The 18,757-nt window shown below is 33.1% G+C and overlaps 1 protein-coding gene across 1 annotated transcript; it reads left to right on the top strand.

Annotated features, from left to right (window-relative positions):
• The first annotated feature begins 487 nt into the window (after window positions 1–487).
• On the top strand, window positions 488–12,372 carry LOC113055801 (annexin A4-like). Its single transcript, XM_026222166.1, has 15 exons — window positions 488–638; window positions 3,307–3,568; window positions 4,491–4,522; window positions 4,674–4,826; window positions 5,579–5,666; window positions 6,251–6,345; window positions 6,422–6,535; window positions 7,582–7,672; window positions 7,747–7,826; window positions 8,904–8,960; window positions 9,066–9,159; window positions 9,513–9,608; window positions 9,872–9,930; window positions 10,019–10,141; window positions 11,274–12,372. The coding sequence occupies exons 2-15, from the start codon at window positions 3,316–3,318 to the stop codon at window positions 11,331–11,333; spliced, it is 1,395 nt and encodes a 464-aa protein (XP_026077951.1). The 5' UTR covers window positions 488–638; window positions 3,307–3,315; the 3' UTR covers window positions 11,334–12,372.
• Window positions 12,373–18,757: the final 6,385 nt, after the last annotated feature.

Here is an 18,757-nt window from a genome sequence, read left to right as displayed (position 1 = left end):
CTATTGTTTCAGAGAACATTCAGTAGCATTCCTATAATGTCTGCAAAAATTATGAACTGGAGGTTTCACTTAATGTCTGTGTCACAAAGAAGAAGTAAAACATTTACAAAAATTTGACGTTTTTAACTTAAAAGCATTTTTATAATATGGGAACGTTAGCAAAATGTTCTTAGAACATATTTTGTTAGCCGTCTGAAATATGACTGCTACAGTCTAGAAGTAGCAAACTTTAGATTAAAACTAAAAACCAAGTAGGCCTAGCAAAAATCTAGTAAAATAAGAAGTAAAAAAATAAATGAATAAATGTTGAAAACGCCCTGGTAATCTCAGGAGTGATTGACATAGATCAACAAAACATGATGTTCAGTTACATTATTCCAGTATTGAAAACAGAAATGGCGTTGGCTTATGTACAATAAAATATTGACTTGATTTTTCACTTGCTTAAAAGTCAAAACAAACCTAAAAATATAGCATAGTGATTTAATAAGTCGTGCATGTAAGGGTTAAACCGAGCGCGTAATGACGAGGATGTGTTGTTTGGGATGTAAAGGCAGGATCGGGTCCCACCCATAGTGACACACTTCCTCATCCAGTCCAAACTCACGAGCTTCAATCATCGCATCACACACAGCACAGTAAGTTGAGCATTTACAGTCTTTTTAACTGCGTTAAAGCGTTAATATACCGCGCGTCTGTTGCGCTTCCAGCGCGCTCTTGATCGTCACAGTGTAACAATGTATCCGCGTGAAGCGGTGCTCTTTAGATCTCTCCTGGCGAAGCGATGACGAGTGTTACAACAGTGTGTATCAGATGGTTTGGGTGTGTGTTGTGTAATCTGAAATCCTCGCCTGCCATTTTTTTCCTAGAGCGAAGCTCTGTATGTAGTGTGTAGTGTGCGACTGTCAGGCTGTGTGTGTTTTATGTTTTGAAACGAGTCTGTGTTGCATTGCGTTTCTTCAAGCAGTGTGCTGGTTTCTGTCCTGTAAAGCAGGATGACTGCTGATCTGAGCTTCACTGCGGTTTAACCTCTGATCACTGGTTTAACTCACAACGCAAGATGCTTCAACCAAACGCTTACTAGCAGCGCACAGTCACGCTAGAGAGTTAGTAAACCCTTAAAGGGACAGTTCACCATAAAACGAGACTTCTGTCATGTTTTACTTACCCTCAAAAAAAAAAAAAAAAAAAAAAAAAGAACTGTACCCAAATTAACTTGCACGGTCACTAAAAATACAGATCCTAAACCTAGATATTAAATAATACAGTCATACAAAATGGGTGTCTGTGGTCTTGGAAAATCTGGAAATATAAGTGAGTTGTAATAGTGTGTTTCTGGAAAAGTAATTGAAATTCATATGGTAAATGTGTTCTAAACTGTATTTTTACTTATTTATTTTTATTCAGCTAGAAATTATTTGTAAGTGTGATGTGATGTTTTAAAAGGATTGCAAATGACTGGAAGATAATCAAGTAAAGTGACGTTAAGCAGCTTCAGACCAGTAAGTGTTCAAATGCTACTGTAAATGTATCTCAAAGTTCAAACTTATCTCATGTAGTCTTCTGATAACCTATAGCCAACATAAGCAGAACACACCTGGTATACCTGCCGCATGACACACACACACACACACACACACACACACACACACTCTCTCTCTTATTGTTTGGTCAGTGGTATATACACACATTGGATGTTTGATTGCAGTGCTGAAATATTCACTCCTAGATTTCTTATCAAGCTAATGACTTCTGGGTGTGTGTACAGATTAGACTAACCTGACGGATTGGGAGCAAGATCATAGAAATAGAACTCTGCACCGTTAGAAATGTCATAAAAAGAAATTAATAATACCTACCAGCCCGGGTAAAGAACTCAAAAAAAAAAAAAAAAAAAAAAAAAAATATATATATATTACAGCAGATTAAATAATGCAAAAGATAAATTAGTTTTGTGTAACACAAAAGTGCAAATCACTGTACAGCATTCAAGGCTAACAAATGAACAGCTGTAATCTAAATAAATTAATACATATAAATACATAAATACAATTAAATACATTCTTGCTGTAAAATGGTCATAAAAGTAAATAAGTATATTTATTTATTATTATTATTTTTTTTTTTTTAAAAAGTAAATATGTATTTAGCTACATATTAAACATAAATATATTTTGAAATAATTAAATGTATTATGGCAGAACTATGTGCAAAAGTTACAGCAGTTTTTGTGTAAACAAAAAAGTGCAATTACTGCAAAACAGTTACAATAGTGAGGGATAAAAAAAAATTAAGATCTTAATAGATCTTTTTTTCTTATAACAAAAATAACTATAAATACTATAAAGCAATATATAAAAATATATAAAGTTAAAAGTTTTGCACAGATTAAAGAACTATTAAAAACCCATAGGTATCACTTTATAATAAGACCTCATTAGTTAGCCATTAACATTCACAGTGAGCAACAACTACATTTGCTACAGAAGTTATCTTTGTTAAAAAAAAATACAAGTCTTAGTTCATGTTAGCTCATTAAATAGCACAGTTGCAACTTTATATTTTAACAATGTGTTATTAAATATTGGAATACCTAAGATGAATGAATGTTGAGATTATTTTTTTTCACTGGCAGTTTATGTTAACCAATGATTAAAATTAAACTTAAGATTAAAATAGCCTATTAAGTCTTAATACCTAAGTATTAGGCACTGCGATGAAAATCATAGCAAATACATAAATCTGAATGGCTATTTAAAATGTATTTAAATATGTTTTAGAAAGTAGTGCAGCTGCTTTATTTCTGGGGTCTCCAGGTTAAGGACATTTTCTGCAGTTTAGCGCCATCTGCTGTCAGAAAGTGAATGTGCTTTGTCTCTCACGTGTTCCTACATGTGTTTGTTTACATCAGAGCCTCAGAGCAGCATACAGCGGTGTTCTGCATGTTGACCAGTTGATGGGAATAGCATTCCTAAAATGCATTCCAAATTCGGAATAATTTGTAATATATAATTATTCACGGTATTTAGAAGTGCCCACGATAACAATATCATGCATATGAATTACCGTGATATATCGCAGTCTAATATAAGTCTAATATAAACATATAAATTAAATTTATGCATTTAGCAGACGCTTTTATCCAGAGTGATTTACAGTGCATTCAGGCTATCAATTTTTACCTATCATGTGTTCCCGGGGATTCGAACCCTCAACCTTGCGCTTGCACATCATTTGAGTTGCTGCTGATGATGAATGTGTTAATTATGATGGCAGTGGTCTGATTCATGTTCTGCATGTGTGCAGGTGTCAGAGATGAGTTACCCCGGATACCCTCCTGCAGGTGGAAGTTACCCGTATCAGCAGGCCCCAGAGGGATACCCGCCCCAACCAGGAGCCTATCCCCCCCAGGGCGGATTCTACCCCCCTCAGCCCGGAGCATATCCCCCCGGAGCAGGATACCCTCCCCAGGCCGGCGGTTACCCAGCTGCCCCAGGAGGAGGCTTTCCACCACAGGCAGGAGGTTACCCTGGGGCCTACCCCAACATGCCCCCCGCAGGCCAATCCGGTGAGTCTGAGCTCTGCACGCAGGAGCATCATGGGATTGCTGCTGGCTGTAGTGTAGTGATGTTATTTATGAGCTGCACAACTGACCTCAGCTTCTGAAAGACTGAGCATTAATGGGGTGTATTTGGAAATTTGATGCATTATTTTCTGAATTATATATATTAATAAAAACATAATGCATCATAATCAGGAGCCGATACACTTCAAATTCAATATAAATATTATATAATATTAATAAGACCACATTCTAATTAGAAAATCTGTTTGCATGCTGATAATGCAGAAACAGAAAAGGTTTTGCAGTGTGGAAAATGTGGACAGAATCATGGAATCCAGGCATAAACATTTACTGTGCAGTGGAATGTACTTCTCAAAGTAATAAAAAATCATTTTAACCAATATCACAATTAAAAAAAAAAAAAAAAAAAACTGATAGGAAATGTTGTTAAATATTAATTTTTATTTATTTGAATTCATTTGTATTTAAACCATTTTTTATTAATTCATTTATATTTAATAATTTATTTGTTTACCAGAATTTTTACAAACACTTCATAGGACACTATTATTGTTAGTATTGTAATAAATCCTCATTAAAGTTTAGGAATTAAATTGCTTGGACACCCTTTTGGATCATTACATTTTTATTAAAACATTAAAACAGAATGCAGAAATATTAAAACAACTATTAATTTTTCTATTTTTATTTTTTTTAATAAAACCGATTTCATAGGGCTCTTAATTTTTTTTTTTACATTGCATTTTAAATGCATCACTTTCTGTTTTTCATGCATTATGCATAATTTTTTATTATTATTGTATTGGTGCATAATGCTTTATTTTTTTCTGTGCTTTGATAGCTTTGTGTGTGTATTGTTATACGCAGCGATACAGTAGCACTGAGTTATTTGTGTTGTTAACAGGTGGATGGAGCGGCCAACCAGGCTTTGGAGCTGTAAGAATCCCTTTATTTCTGCCTCTTTATTGTTCACAATCAGCTCTGTCCTGTATTTTCAAATGCATTGCAGTATTTTGGTTGAACTGTTGTTGCATTAATCTCTAAATCTGAGGTGTGAAGTGAAATGTGTCTCGTCTTCTAAATGCAGCCGGGTGGAGGAATGCCTCAGGGTTACCCCGGGGTCCCAGCGCCAGGACAGCAGCCCATGCCAGGGTACCCAGGTGCCCCGAACCCGACAGTGCCCGGGTACGGAGGGGGCGTCCCGACCGGACCGACTGCACCGGTCGCTCCTACTGTCAATGTGAGAGACTTCAGCTCATCAGCCGCTTCAGGAAAACCTCAAATTACTAAATATTAAAGGGTCATTCTGTGTCAAATATAATCGTTTGTAGAAAATCAAACATAAATAGCAGGAGATTAGACCAGAATTTCTTAATTTTTTTTTTGTTTGACATGAATGAAATAGCTTTCACAATCCATTTACGTCCTTATTTTTAATGAATATAAATATAAAAGAATGTTTTACATTACATTTACATATATGTGTATTCTTAATTAAATATATATTTTTTTTCATATGCATTCATTTTTTTCGGATGTGTTTAAAATTATTTTTTATATGCAATTATTTTTTTTATGAATGCATTCAAAACAATTAAAGCAATTAACACAGGTAAATGTAATATTTATGTTAATGTGTTTATGTGATGATTGTTTTTAGTTCACTTAAATGAAAAGTTAAATGCTTAAAATGATGACAGAACTTTATTGTAATGATAAATGGCTATATTTACTCATTTTATCTTCAGAAACTGGTAAATAAATGAAAACACACATCAGCATCAGTACTTAGTAAAAAGATGCCATTAAACAGATATCGCACTTAATCAATTAATCATGATTATTTTTTAGAAAAATTAATTCAATGCATTTATTTAAATGTATTTATTACATTACTTACAATGTAAAAAATATATAGAAAAAATAAAATAATATTGTGACAATGTAAGATGCGAGCAGTTTAAAGTGTTTCCTAATGTTTTCCGTGTTTAGAAGGGTTTCCGCGGATCCATCAAGGACTTTCCTGGCGCCGATCCGCTCCGAGACGTCGAGGTGTTACGGAAAGCCATGAAGGGCTTCGGTGAGAAAAATTATCGATTTATTTGCACCACAAAAAACTTTGTATACTATACTTTAAAGCTGCAGTAGGGAACTTTTGATGCTCTAGCGGTTAATAAACAGAACTGCTTGCGTCTTGCGGAAGAACATCGTAGCCGGAACTACTTCTCTCTGTTTATGTCTATGAAGAATCACAAAGGTACAGGGTTACTCCGCCGCGGTACCCCCGAAGCAATCTAAAATAGTCCGAATATAAACACTTATTATAGGTGCACCCTAGTGATTCAGGACAAGACAAAAACACGGTTTGGAAAATGGATACATGGTGTACTCGCTTATTAAATAAATTTTTCTACATTTTGAACACAAACAAAGTTACGGACCGCAGCTCTGATTGGTTGTTTTTTACCGGGAGCGATGTATTTCTGCAAATGGAAATAGGACACTGGGAGGAGCCAGAGGAGCTTGATTTTTTTTCATATTCTACTGTCAGGACATAATGACAGGTTTCACAAATATGTAAAAAATATATTTTTACAAAAGTTACCTACTGCAGCTTTAATAAGTCTTAAAATACATAAAGCTGACTGTGTTTTGCTCTCGCAGGAACCGATGAAAACGCCATTATTGAGCTTCTTGGGACTCGGTCCAACAAGCAGCGTGTGCCGTTGAAGGCGGCGTATAAAACCACCTACGGCAAGGTGAGCATGTGAGGAATGAAGCTTCAGATACGTGTGACCGTGTCCCGTGTGACGTTGCTTGTAAAATGCTTTGCAGGATCTGGTTAGCGACCTGAAGTCAGAGCTGAAAGGAGACTTTGAAGATCTGGTGCTGGCCATGCTGAAGACCCCTGCACACTTCGATGCCTCTGAACTCAGGGAGGCCATAGCAGTGAGATCCACTTCCTTTCCCTTCATTTTTCTGGAAAATATGTTATCTGATACTAGATGTATTGGTCAATTGGATTTTCCAATTCCTAGCATCCTAACAGAAATGCATCCTCTTGAGTGACTGATCTGGACAGTCGTACATGCAGTGCTGGTAAAAGCTGGGTTTCACAGACACTTAACTACAGAGTCGAGAGCAGGAATACTGCCAGAAGAGCTCTGAGTCTGGGATTATCATGTTGCACTGGAACAATATGAAAGAAACCTGAGTGGAAACTGTTTCTACAACAGAATAATAATTAAATAAGGTAATTGTGACATTTACCCCTTATATATAAAAAGATATAAACTCAGAATTGTTAGGAAAAAAGGCAGAATTAATTGTGAAATTAAATGATTAAATGCAATGATTTTTTTATTCCATGGCAAAAAACAATCAAACTCAGAATTAAGATAAAAAAGACAGAATTTAGAAATTATATCTTGCATTCTGAGTCTATATTTCACAGTTCTGTTTTTTTTTTTCCTCAGGATAGTTTGAGTTTTGAGGTTAAAAAGCCACTATTACTTTTTATATTTTATTACTCTGTTGCCGAAACAACTTCCACAAATATTAGACTGTGAAAATGAGGATGCATAATAGCATTAAACCTCAGTGAATAGCCAAATAATTTCATATAACTTAAATAGAATAGAACCTTGCTATCAGAAAATTCATAATTTTTTGGAAAATAAGTCGAAATTGCATTGTTGAGAGCAAAAAGCACACAAAGTCGCATCAGTGTAGGCTAGAGGCCACATTTTATTATTACAGTCAGACGTAATGTAAAACATGTTTACATTGATCGATATTCAGAACAGAACAGGAATTAATTTAGTTTTTAAATGTCAAGCCTTAACTAATGTGTTTGAAGGAAAACTGAAACTGAGAGCATGTGTGTGTGTGTGAAATATGCTGTGAAATTGTATAACATATGTTTCTTTGGAATATAATTCGCAGCACTTTTAAGACGATTAAAGAGATGACGGTTGTTTTTGTGGTGTTTTCAGGGCGCAGGAACCGACGAGGCCTGTCTGATAGAGATTCTGTCCTCTCGTAGTAATGCTGAGATCCAGGAGATTAATCGGGTGTATAAGGCAGGTGAGTCGTGATCACACACCTGCTGGAGATCGTGTTTAACAAGCAGAGGTTTCTGATGAGTGTTTGTTGTGTAGAGTACGGTAAATCTCTGGAGGACGCCATCAGCGGAGACACGTCTGGACACTTTCGCCGTCTGCTCATCTCTCTGTCTCAGGTACAGACACTCATCCGTCAGCCTCTGCTCTTTCATCACATCTTTACTAATTACTCATGTAGGGTATTTGATGTTTTGATGATCATTGATCAAAGGATTATTAGCCATATTTTTAAAGATGTGAAAAATAACAGGAAAATTATGATTGATTTATTAGATAACCAAAACCCCTTGTTTTTTGTCATAGCAAATTTTAATTTAATTTTATTTAATTTTATTTAATTTTATTTTATTTTATTTAAAATTAAATAAAATTAAATAAAATTAAATAATTTTATTTTATTTTATTTAAAATTAAATAAAATACAATAAAATTAAATAAAATTATTTAATTTAATTTTATTTAATTTTATTTAAAATTAAATAAAATTAAATAAAATTAAATAATTTTATTTAATTTTATTTAAAATAGAATAAAATTAAATTAAATTAAATTAAATTAAGTTATTTAATTTAATTTAATTTAATTTTATTTTATTTTATTTTATTTTATTTTAAGCAGGATAAAAAATTAAGTAGCAATATAAATGGCCTGTAGGAGGTTTATAAAAATTGTAATCTTGTAAATAAATATTTGACTTATTTGCTGCAGATCAGTGTTATTTTAGTATTGTTAATATAGTATTATAATATTTTAAGTTATACTTTGAGCTAGCATTATTTCTTATAGTATAGTATTATCCATTAAAAGTAATGCATATGCAACACTAAATCAAATTTAATAGTAATTGCTTTTATTTTTATATTTTCAGTTTTCATTATAATTACTGAACTAAAATGGATTTAATCTATATTTATTTCAGTATTTTATTTTTCAGTTTTTTTTAAGTTTAAGATTTTCAATTTAAAATTTTGATTTAATTTTATTTCCTTTACCATTAATTTATTAATCAATAATAGTATTATTATTGTAATATATACATATATATAATTTTTATTATTATTATTATTATTTTTTTTGTACAAATTATAATAGCACCGCTTTAAATCAACAAAAAATAGTATTATAAAAAAAAAGAGAAAAAAAAAAAAACGTAAAATCAGAACGGTAAGATGTTTTCCATCATTTGTGTTCAGGGTAACCGAGATGAGAAAGAGACTGTGGACATGTCTCTGGCCAAACAGGAAGCTCAGGTTGGAGACGAGTCTTGATTTGCCTAAACAAATTCAGGTTTTAATGTAAATGTGCATTTTTGGCTGCTGTTGTGCAGATACAGATCCATGTTTTCTGTGTTGCAGAAACTCTACGCCGCAGGAGAGAATAAAGTGGGCACAGACGAGTCTCAGTTCAATGCGATTCTGTGCGCTCGCAGTAAACCTCATCTGAGACAAGGTAGAAACCAGCAGCCCACTGTGCTTTAACCGACACAGAAATTATTTCCCTAACTAGAACAATCTGTGTAAAAGCAAGTCAACGAGAGAAATTGATCAACATGAATCATATGGAAAATCCTTATATTCTGTTGCAGTCTTTAATAATTTACTCTGATTTATTTGCTCTAAATAGAACAAAAAAACAAACAATGCAGTTGACACTTGTCTATGCACTACTTTAGAAGTGGTATGATAGTTTTGTGTAAGGAACAGACTGAATATGAAGGCATTATTATGTATTGTGATGATGTGGATTAAACGATGCATTGCCCCCGGTGTGTGAGTAACGTGTGGGTACGGTGTGTTTCTCAGTGTTTCATGAGTACCAGCAGATGTGCGGTAAAGACATCGAGAAGAGCATCTGCAGTGAGATGTCTGGGAACGTGGAGTCTGGGATGGTGGCAGTGGGTGGGTACTGAGCTCTGATTGGTCAGAATCAGCGGATTTGAATACGATGCAGATTGGAGGTTTTACACATGCAAACACGACACAATCCTTTTCCTTTTCATGCACAGGTCAGGTTTGACATTTTGGCCTGTTTTGCTTCCATAACTTGTGTTTTTATTTTTTTTTTTGAGACTAGTAGAACGAAAAAATCCAAGATTCCTCTTTCTATAATATGAAGTAATGTGCAGTTCAAGTGTTTTATCTGTGTTTTTCTTATTTTTCAGTGAAGTGCATTAAAAACACTGCTGCATACTTTGCTGAACGTCTCCACAAGGCCATGCAGGTAGAGAAGATGTGCTCATGCCGTGGTTTTGCTGTAGTTTTGTGGGTGGATATGCATGCATGAGCTGTTGATGTTCACCTTGTTTTAGGGAGTGGGAACCAAAGACAGGACTCTGATCCGCATCATGGTGTCCCGCTCTGAGGTGGACATGCTGGATATCAGACAGGAGTATCTGCGGCTGTACGGGAAATCACTCTACACTGCCATCTCTGTAAGTCACACACACACACACACACACATACACAATACACTGCTTTCTTATATGATGTGTACAAATATACACTCACACAGTATCTCTCCGTGGGAACTTGTGTTACCCTCAGATGTGTGTGTATGCATGAGTGCCGAATAACACACGTGAGGTTCTTCTGCTTCAAGAAGCAAACTATAACATGCGTTTGCAGCACTAAAATGCATAGATTGGTTTAATAGTTTCTATTTTAAACCTTTCCTTGTGAATATAGCTGTGGATTCTGACATGGTGCTAAATTATAAACAAATATATATATTATATTTTGTTGTAGCATCTAAAACTTTAGATTAGTTTTTTGTAAATATATTATATTATATTATATTATATTATATTATATTATATTATATATTGAATGCAATAAAGCTCTTCCTGATTCTGATATATATATATATATATATATATATATATATATGTGTGTGTGTGTGTGTGTGTGTGTGTCTGTGTGTGTGTATTTATACTTAACTTTTTTTCTTGCCGGGAAAATAGCTGTTATTTTGTTATAAACAAACTATTTAATTAAATATATTTTTATTTTTTTATGAAGTGAGACCAGTTTACGTTTTTTTTCTATGTATATTATCCAAGATAAACTTTTCAATACATTTAAACCTTTTATACATTTTTGGTTTTAATTATTCATTTATTTATTATATTATATTATATTATATTATATTATATTATATTATATTATATTATATTATATTATATTATATTATATTATATTATGTTATATTGCATTATATTATATTATATTATATTAAATTGCATTATATTATATTATATTATATTATATTATATTATATTATATTATATTGCATTATATTATATTATATTATATTATATTATATTATATTATATTATATTATATTGCATTATATTGCATTATATTATATTATATTATTTTATATTATATTATATTATATTATATTATATTATATTATATTATATTATATTATATTATATTATATTATATTATTCAAGTATAGTTAACAAATACATCTAAGAGTTTATTTGTGCTTCCGTAGCTAGAAATAGAATATTGTGAGTGTTATGAATATTTCTTATGATGTTATTTTCCTCTAATCTTCAGGGAGACACCTCTGGCGATTACAAGAAACTGCTCCTGAAGCTGTGTGGAGGAAGTGACTGAAGAAACAGGAAGTCAGACACGTTAGCATGACGACTGGATCTGTGACATCATCATCATCATCATATAATCACGCTTGTATATGGATATGTCACATGATCTCACTAGTGTCGATTTAACTAATGCGGTAGTCTCTGTTCAAAGCCAAAAATAACATTTCATTTGTGCCTAAAGTCATTTCTTTTATCATTTCAGATCATTTCTTTTATTTTGCGCTCTATTCAGACTATGCATGAAATCTAGAGAATCATCCTTTTGTGCGGTGTCTTCAGTACCTGATGCCAAATAGTCCTTAAATATATGCCATAGTTTTTATATCGTGAGCTTTATGATCTCTATGCAAGAACAAAATAGAATTATGTCCATCATCATGAAGGTCTTAATGGCTCAGTTTCATGAAAACGTGTCATTTTTCACCCCAAAATCTAAATAGAAAACAAGAAGTGAGCTTTGCTTGAAGAAAGTCAAGCCTGTTTTAGGAACACTGAGATCTGTTTGCTTTATCAGTTTTTCGTGCCATTTTTCTGCTTAATTTCCTGTAATGCATCATTTATGTTTTTTTTTTTCACAAGTTTTTTGGTAATTTTCTGAACAGTGATTCTTAATAAATGCTGTTTTATAACAAAAACTCATTATTTTCTACAACTAATACTAAAATTGTTTAATAACATTTCTTTTTTTTTACCATTTAAGCTATTTTAAATAATATTTTTGCATCATGGCAATGCATATTTATGGATCCTAAATAGACTTAATTTTTCATGCATGCAAAACCTTTTCTTTTATTGAGTTTGGGGTGAATATTCACAGTAATTGTCATCATCGTCCGTGTCTAGAATGAATCTGATCAGTAAAGTCAGCTGATCATCTTCATCTGATCATAATCACTAGTTAAACAGGAGATTCTGACCTGTTTATTAACATGAAGAATACTCTTTTTCAGGGATTTAGAGCTTGTGTGTTTAGTATGTGCACTTAATCAAACTAATCTGTACTGTATAGTGACATTTGTGTATGGTTAATAAAACACTTCATGAATGAACTCCAGCCTAGTGTACTTACTTATGTCTCTCTGGATCGATTTTTCTATTCAATTCTATTCTATTCTATAACAGAACAAGAGTATTTTTCATAAATGTCATTTTGGGGCACTTTGTGGCTTATTTAAATGTTGGTCAATTGATTAATTGCAATTTCCATTTACCAAAACAGTGATTTTTATTTATTTATTATTATTTAAGTGTTTGGATACTATTTCTAGTGTTTATTAAAGTTTACTAAAACCACAAAAAATAATAATATTTGACACTTCAGATAAATAAATGTTAACTGAAATTAAATAAATAAAAAAATAAAAAAACTAACTGATTTTATTTCATCAGTTTAACTTGATGCAAAAAACTAAAAACTATAAAGACATAAAAAATCTGAAACTAATAAAAACAACAAAATGGAGCAAAAGTACTAAAATAAAAATAAAAACTTCTGGTAAAATTAAATTAAAGTAAAATTAAAACGAAAAACTAATTTCAGTCTATCTCAGTTATACTAAAATATAACCGGTTTGTATCAGTGTATCAGTTTTATAGTTGTTTTGCTGTACATAGAAGCAGGGGTGGTTCTAGGGTGAGTGGGGATCCGGGGCTTAGCCCAGAAAAGTATGTGACTTTTTTTATTTTAATAAATCAGAAAGATTTACCTTGTTTAAAATATACAAAAACAATAAAAACAAAAACAAATTTAAAATATTTTATTTAAAGTATTGAGGAAAATACATTTGCTTTTTGCAAACAAAAATTAAAAATTGCAAAACAAATGAAACAGCGCGAAAGATTATTTTGCGTGTCAGTCGAGTTTGAGCTTGCAATGGCATTTTTCCTTTGCGCTTCAATTTTCCGCATGTCTCTTTTTGTGGCACTGTTTTGACGCGGGGGCGGAGTCAATGGACGGGGGCGTGTACAACATGCCTCCATGGAAGTGACGTCATCGGCCCGAGCCGCAGCTCACTGATCCAGGTCCTGATTAGCAGAGACTTTCGAGTAGATCGTTTATTTTTATTCAGCAGCATTAAAACATTAATGTTTTCGTTTTATTTACTTTGTTAACAAATATATATGTATTAGCAGCGTTTGCTCAAGTTAAAGAAGTTGTTAACATGAACATCTGCTGTTTATTTCTCTCGATGTGCACACTTTTATAGCATTATGTGGATCGCAAATCATTTGAGTCAGCTCGGGAGTTCGTAGCGGGATCGCGAATCATTTGAGTCAATTTGGGGATCGCGAATCATTTGAATAAGTTCGGGAGTTCGTAGCGGGATCGCGAATCATTTGAGTCAGTTCGGGAGCTCGGAGCGGTGTGTGTGTGTGTGTGTGTGTGTGTCCGTGTGTGTCCTAAAGACTGTGCTGCAACCGTTAACTGTTAGACACAATTTAAAACCGAAAAGAAATATAATACTAAGATTAAAAGTTACAGATACCTCAAGCTGTTGTATCTTGGCGCTCAAGTGTTTTGGCTGGAGGGGTTTAACTTTCTTTTTTTGAAGAAGATGAATTTTGCAATATCCATTTTAATTTTCACATAAATTGATCTAGTAAAATACTACACGCCAACAAACCGCCTGCCTCAAAAAGATCTCATTTCATTGGCTGGATCGTACAGACGCTCATCGATGGTTGGCCAGTTTACATGTCAGTCATAAGCACTAGAATCAGTGGGCGGTTTTTGTCGGGTGTGAATGACAACTCATTGATGGCATGGTGGTAATAAAAACATTGGGGGCTTTACTGAAAACATTCGGGGCTCCAGCCCCCTTAGCCCACCCCTAACGCCCTCCCAGTATAGAAGAGCCTCTGTGTGTCACTATTCCAAAAGGGGCGGAGCCTCTGGGCATCTCTATAGTGGGTGGGGAGAATGGCGGCATCTTTGTTTCCAAGGTGACGAGAGGCAGCATCGCTCAGCAGCATCACCTGGAGTTTGGAGATCAGAAGACACTCGAGCTTATCGTTAACATCGAGCACGTGTGAATTTCTCTCTCTGTCCCTCCGCAGTTTAACGGCATCAATCTCAGGAACGCCACCGAGCAGCAGGCCAGACTCATCATTGGACAGCAGTGTGACACCATCACCATACTGTGCACAGTACAACCCACACATGCACCAGCTGGGCAATCCCCCGCGCACCATGACTCCGCCCTCCAAACAGGCCACGCCCACAATTTTCTTTTGAAATTAGTTGAATATTTTTGAGCCCACTGACTGATATTTGTACTCAATTGATTTTCTCATAAAACTAAATTTCTTGGAAGAGTCTTTAGACTTTTGCATTGGAAAATGAGGCAAAAATACTGACCATAAACATCACTTTTTTTGTGGTGTGATTAAAAGGTATTACAAATTCTCAAATTCAGATTCTCGAAACCTGCGGAAACCCGATAAAATAAAATACTTTTAATTTCAGCCCTTTGCCAATAAATAAATAACTGCTAAAATGATGGAAACGCACAACAAAATTCCAAAAACTTTAACTGAAATTTAAATGAAAGCGGAAATTATAAATATATATAAAAAAAGCAAAATATTAATAAAAACTATAACCGTGCTTTTCCGTGTACTGAATGCGATTTCAGTTGTTCCTACATTTGTTTGTAGATTGAAAATACATTTGTATTTGTTTTCTGGTGAATCTCCAAAAGATTTGTAGGTGAAAATGTTTGTATTGTTTTTCTCATAAGTGTTGTGCCCTGCTGTGATTGGTCTAACTGTGCGGTCTGCTCTCTGATTGGCCCTCGGAGAACGTCACGCTCCGAGTCCAGTACTGACCCGAACACTTCAGGAGGGTCAAAGACGCACCTGCAGACGGTTTTTACATCAGGTGACGGACTGAAACCTGTCAGACTGGAACATAGATTCATTTCATTAATTATAAAGACTGATGTCATTTATTGCATTGATTCCGAGTGGTCAGTTGTCTAATATTTCTGTGTAATGACACTAAACTGTACTATCGATTGTTTTCCTTTGTAGAAAGTTTATTTATTTGTTTGCTTCCTATTCCTAACAAGCCTGTCTGGGCTCATTATGTGAGACTGTTTTTCCTAAACGATATTAACTCTTTTAATTGACTATTACATTTCATAAAGCGCACAACTAGATTCACGGACCTCTATAATCTCGTGAGATCAACATGTGAGATTTTCATGGGTTAAAAAAGAAGTGAATATTATTTTTATGTATCGTTTTATTGGTGGATTAAAAAAAGTGTTTCCTTCTTTACTATTATTTATTTATTTGTTTGTTTAAATTTACCATATGTGTTAATACAGTTAGTCATTAAAATATATAAACATAAAAATAATAGTTTTTATTTTTATTTTATAATATTTATATATTTTCTGTTTTAATGTTATTTTAGTATTTATATATATATATATATATATATATATATATATATATATATATATATATTTGTGTTTTTTTAATGATTAGGTTTTTTTGTTTATTTTAGTGCTTCACCTTAATCTAAATGAAAATGAGAAATCTATCTGAAATAAAACAAAAATTCAATATATGCTTTCATTTTTATTTTTTAATACATTTTGGGGGGGGGGGGTTAATGTAAGTTTTCGTAAAGAATAATAACCCTGCAACAAATAAATATTTCCTGACCACAATAACTGTTATTGTTGAATATTAAGAGATTATTGATATGTTATTCAGATTCTCACTCTTTATCTGTTGTTTGAGCAGGAGTTGAGTTTCAGGAAGGATGATGTGGACAACACGCTGCCGGGGGGGAATTTGGGCTACTGGTTGGCATGGCAACTGGATGAGAACGCACAGAAGGTGGTTCGCGGACACGTGTCCAGCAAGTGCATGTCTGTCTGTCCATATATCACTGCTTTTGTTTGATAAGAAAACAGGACAAATGTGTTCTTCGTCAGGATGCACATGATATATAACATGAAGTGAAGACAAAAATATACATTTTCGATGCTGAAATATTTGGAATTGACTTAATTATGATTATATTTTATAGCACTTAAGAAAGTAAACATATGAGTTTTTTATTCTTCATTCATTAGAACTCATAAGAGGCTCATATTTCATATTAAAGACACTGACTGATTTTGCATACTTCCTGACAAAAATTAAGAAATTACTGTCACAGATTTTTTTTCATAATAATATACTATTTCATTATAAAACCTTTTTTTTTAATATTTCGTTTTAGGCGTCCTCTATAGTTTCCCATAAAAGACACATTTTCTGTAAAATAGTTATATATTAATATTATTAATAACTATTATTAATAATAATAATAAATATTCTAATTATATTTATACTTAAATGCTCTTTTTTATATGAAATGGTATTATTATTATTTTTATTTTATTTTATTTTATATTTTTGCATACCTCTTGACATATATTAAGAAATTGCTGTCACAGATTTTTATGATAATGTATTATTTTATAATAAAACATTTTCTAGTAATTTGCACGTTAGCAAGTCTCACTGTAGTTTTCCGTAAAATAATAATAATTATTGTTATTATTATTAATAATGATGATGATGAAATTTAGCATGAAATTGTCATGAAAATTATGTATCAATGGCTAAAAATTGTAGTGGATCCTGTAAAACATTAAGTAAATACATATTACAACTTTATTTAATTTATTTTATATGTATATATACACATGCATTATATTTATATGCATCTAGAAAGCATATTATTCATTTATCTGGTACTTCATACGTAAAACGACTAACAAAAGAGGATGTTTCCAGGAAATTGTCCTTGAAATAATGTATTATTGCTGAAAAATCTTAATCATTCTGAAATAATTTTGTAAAGCATAAGTATTATTATGAAATTATTTTTAAATGATCAGTTTGAGTCTACGCAGAGGATTGAACAAGACTACAGCAAGTCCTTCACAGGTCTGAGACGCACACACAGAAGATTGTTTTCATGTTTAAGGGTTCATTCACCCTGAAATGAAACTTCTGTCATCATTTACTCAAGCCTGTGTTCTGTGGAGCACAAACGCAGATGTTTAGCAGAACGTCCGAGCTGCTCTTTTCCACACATGCTTCAAAAAGCACCGTGAAATAATGTCATTTTGAGGGTTTTACTTCACTCCGAGTTGCATTGAATCAGAATAAAGTGCGTTTTTGATTCGCTCTCGTTGCATGGAAAAGAGCAGAGTGAAGTTTCCGCGATCTTCGGGTTTGATAAAACATGCAAACATTTTTCATTTTTGGGGGAACTATTCCTTTAAGCTTTAATCTAGCAGTTCCTTTATTTCATTAACCTTTAACTGTACTTTTTATTATTTAAATGAAAGATGCAATAATCCGCTGCATGATGATTTCCTATATGCTCTGATTATTTTTACTGTCCGGTTCATTTTTAATTCTAATTTGTAGTCGAGTATTAGGCAGACTATATCTTAAAAGCTCTTGTTTTCAGAAACAAATGCCAAATGCTTCTTCCTATGCTTTGCACTCTTTTGGATGGAAAGGTAGACAGATCTACTTTATTAATCCCAGACGGGAGATTGAGTAATCCTCCTCGTTCAGGAATTGTTAGTTAATCCTCTCTGGAGTGAAAGCTTTGGGACTACACCAGTCTTTCGGCTTACCTTACAAAAGGATGTTCACTGTGACATCACTTCCTGTTCTGACTTATGTTGACCAATGAAAGGAGTCTCTTGGTTTAGCTTCATCAATGAAGATTGAAACTCACTCACTTCACGTAATGCTCTTCCACTCCTGACAATAATGACGCTGATGTCGAATTGGTGCAGATGCTCAGTTTGTAGCTGGAAAAAACACAGTTCAAATAAATAAATAAAAAATTATGTTATGTTTTACGATTATATAACACCCTGGTACTGTTACATTAAACACAAAACTATGATTTTATAATTGTTACATTAATAAAGTCTAAATCAAACATGACATGTATGTGTGCAGTTTATGGTGAGTTAATAGAAACCTTGGAGCAATAAGGAAAGTAAAAGTCTAAAAAATTCTATACATTTGTATAAACATTATTTAATATAATGTGTGGTGTGTCCCAGAGCGCATGTGGAAAATATGATGCAGTTCCTGTGAGGAGTCGCCAGATGGCGTCATTTCCTTCTTCAGCCTCTCATCCGCCAGAACCAGGATTATATAAACATTGCATATCAGGTGAAATATTATTACTTGATGAGCTGTTAATCAGCGAAAAAAAACATAATGATATGAAAAAAGGAAGATTATTGTGTTATCATAAAAATCAAAAACAAGCTCATGTTGATCCCAAATGTGGTAGAGAAACTTTTATTTATCTTGCAAAAATATCGAGTGATGCACACTTTGGTTAAATACGGCTTATTTAATTCAATAGGGGTGGGAAAGAGCCTTGTGCAGATG

Source organism: Carassius auratus, chromosome 37 (genome assembly GCF_003368295.1).
Source record: "Carassius auratus strain Wakin chromosome 37, ASM336829v1, whole genome shotgun sequence".
NCBI classification, from domain to species: domain Eukaryota; kingdom Metazoa; phylum Chordata; class Actinopteri; order Cypriniformes; family Cyprinidae; genus Carassius; species Carassius auratus.
The sequence above is the reverse complement of the archived record's forward strand: the minus strand, read 5'-3'. Positions and strand labels throughout refer to the sequence as shown.

Bases quoted from the DNA above. Each gene is read 5' to 3' on its own strand.
- LOC113055801 (XM_026222166.1), top strand. From the start codon at position 3,316: ATGAGTTACCCCGGATACCCTCCTGCAGGTGGAAGTTACCCGTATCAG. The intron at 4,827-5,578 runs GTGAGAGACTTC...TTCCGTGTTTAG, and splicing joins CGGTCGCTCCTACTGTCAAT to AAGGGTTTCCGCGGATCCAT. The intron at 7,827-8,903 runs GTACAGACACTC...ATTTGTGTTCAG, and splicing joins TGCTCATCTCTCTGTCTCAG to GGTAACCGAGATGAGAAAGA.